Genomic DNA, 2,731 nt, shown 5'->3' with positions numbered 1-2,731 from the left:
TAAAATTACGAGAATAAAGTTGTAAAATTACGAGAATAAAGTCATAAAATTATGAGAATAAAGTTGTAAAATTACGAGAATAAAGTTGTAAAATTACGAGAATAAAGTCATAAAATTATGAGAATAAAGTTGTAAAATTACGAGAATAAAGTTGTAAAATTACGAGAATAATGTCGCAAAATTACGAGAATAAAGTTGTAACATTACGAGAATAAGGTCATAAAATTACGAGAATAAAGTCGTAACATAATTAATTTAAAGTTGTAAAATTACGAGAATGAAGTCTTAACATTACGAGAATAAAGTCGTAAAATTACGAGAATAAAGTCGTAACATAATGAGAATAAAGTCGGAATATTACGAGAAAAAAGTTGCAATGAGAATAGTCATGAAATTATGAGAATAAAGTTGTAATATTAAGAGAATAAAGTTGTAATATTAAGAGAATAAAGTCCTAAAATTACACAAACGGGTGTTTTTGACAGCTCCTACAAGTAGCTAACCTGACAACAGCCAGATGCATGTCTCGCTCCGCCCAGAGCTAGGCGGAGTGAGACATGCATCTGGCTGTTGTCAGGTTAACAAGTAGCACTTTCTTCACTAAAATGAGGAATGTCGAGCCTCATGTGAAGTTATACTCTGGCTCTTGTTTGACAAATAAATTGGGCGGTAGGTCAAAGTGGACTCAGGTTGCTGATTGGGCCCTGTCCTGCGTTGTGACCAATGAGGTGACAACATATATGTAACAATCCAGAATACCCTCATCCTCATAAGAATTTTTTTCGTTTTATTTTGCACTTCTAGATGGTCAGGGGATGTGTATATTTTTTTTCAAAGTTAATTGTTTTTGATGAAACCTTTGCAGCTATGACCTTAAAAACTTGTCTGACTGTAGATTTAGCAACATATGCACACTAAGCATTCCACGTGAGGATGACTACAGAACCAATTTGGCTGCTATAAAACCAGAGTTTGGAGGATTCTCCAAGCTTTTGTTTCTTGTTGAGGTGCACATTTTGACCCATCATAGCAGAAACCACCTCTGGATGTCTGAAATCCATGCAGCTGAACTTCCCTCTGGAACAAATGATGTGAAATGTTGGTGTGGACCTTACAGGCTGGTTCATGCCTCAAACATCAGCACAGACCTTCAGGCGCTCTCCTGTTACAGGCTGTTATTAGCTTTCAAATCCAGTGGAGTCACTGCCAGGATGTGGCATAAAACTTCCTTTATTTTTAGGCTTTTTTTTAAGCATACTAAAGATTCTTTCAGCTTTTAGTAGTTTTTTTCATAATGTGGAAGATTCTGAGGTAAATATTTATTTTGCATTACATTTAGGAAGCAAAGGCCTCTGCTTGCAGAATGTTAACATCACTGGTAAAAAAGCAAGGAATAAAGATTATTATTATTTATGATTTCTATTTAGGATGTTTACAGATATAAAAAAGTTAGAATTATTCAAAATATAATTTTAAGGCAAATTTTTAAACTAATGATCTGAATAGAGCTGTGATGTTAACGAGCTTCCAGATTTTAATGAGCTGCTGTAGCCGACTTACTGTAAACAAAGTCAAAAACTGCTTGAAGAAGCTTATTTTACTCAACAAGAGCAGAAAGATGTTGGTTGTTTCTATCAGCAGGAATGAGGAAGACATTAGAGCAACAGGACAGAACATCACTAATCTAAAACTGCAAAAAAGGGAATCTATGACCAGCAGAAACAGGTTTTACTGTAAGAACTTTGCTGAAAGAAAAAGGGTCATAGTAGAACCTGAACATATTAAAACAAGTTTTTAGTTTCTGAAGAGATGCAGCCTTGGATGACTGGATGGAGGATTGGAGATGAGCCTGAAATGTTGAATGTGTCTTTTGTTTTCTAGGTGGAAAACATGATAAAAGCCGGTCTTCCACTGAGTGCTCCCTTTCAGAGACCCAGTACGGGAAATGTGTGCCGGAACACGGAGACTGTGGAGAAGGACTGAGAGAGGCCACCTGCAAAGATCGCACCGAGAAGCTGCACTGCAGGATCCCCTGCAACTGGAAGAAGGACATCAGTGAGGCTCACACTGACGTCACATCCTCACACAGGGGTCATCTGACTGAGAATCACAGAAAGGGGGAGGGGCTTATCTGCTAACCAGATTAGCTCCACACTAGGACAGAAAACAGATTTTAAAGTAGTTTGATTGCTGAATTTGTTGAGTGAACGAGTCACATTAATTAACTAACTCATCCTGGTACTCAATGTTTAACACGTCAACGAATAAATAATCTGTTAAAGATCCTCTTCATTCTCCTGTATCAAAGCAGGTGATGAGTGATAGATTCTTACTTTGAACATCTAAATTTTAGATTGAATCTTACTTTGAAAATAAAGCCCGTTTATTTTCTATTCATTCGGTAATAATCAGGCATGAACTGATTAATGAGAGGATCAAAGGCTCCATGAGGGATCTGAGCTGGTTCCCATGGCGATTTCAAACATGTCTGGCAAGCAAAGGAGGCCACAGCAGCACTCCTTCATCAGATCAGATCAAACTTTAAGTCCACACTGGCTCATTTTATGTTCCTACTGGAGTACATCTATGTCATCCCATAGATGATAGAGACACCCTGGATGGAAGGGCACAGGAATATTGAGGCCCTGTCCACACGAAGTCAAAACGAACACGAAACGCTGATATTTTCCAAAACGTTTGCCGTAAAGACGGAGACGTAAAATAAATGTGA

At 37.5% G+C, this 2,731-nt stretch overlaps 1 protein-coding gene across 1 annotated transcript in view; it reads left to right on the top strand.

Annotated features, from left to right (window-relative positions):
* Positions 1-2,731, top strand: part of mdk (midkine (neurite growth-promoting factor 2)) — a 12,974-nt gene that overhangs the window by 8,258 nt on the left and 1,985 nt on the right. Inside the window, exon 3 of the mRNA XM_015399051.1 lies at positions 1,882-2,055. Coding sequence (XP_015254537.1) covers positions 1,882-2,055 — 174 coding nt within the window. The remainder of the gene's footprint in view (positions 1-1,881; positions 2,056-2,731) is intronic.

This window comes from Cyprinodon variegatus, unplaced genomic scaffold, assembly GCF_000732505.1.
Source record: "Cyprinodon variegatus isolate N-32 unplaced genomic scaffold, C_variegatus-1.0 Scaffold984, whole genome shotgun sequence".
In the NCBI taxonomy this organism is placed as follows: Eukaryota; Metazoa; Chordata; class Actinopteri; order Cyprinodontiformes; family Cyprinodontidae; genus Cyprinodon; species Cyprinodon variegatus.
Note: the sequence above shows the minus strand (reverse complement) of the source record. Positions and strands in the feature narration are given on the sequence as shown.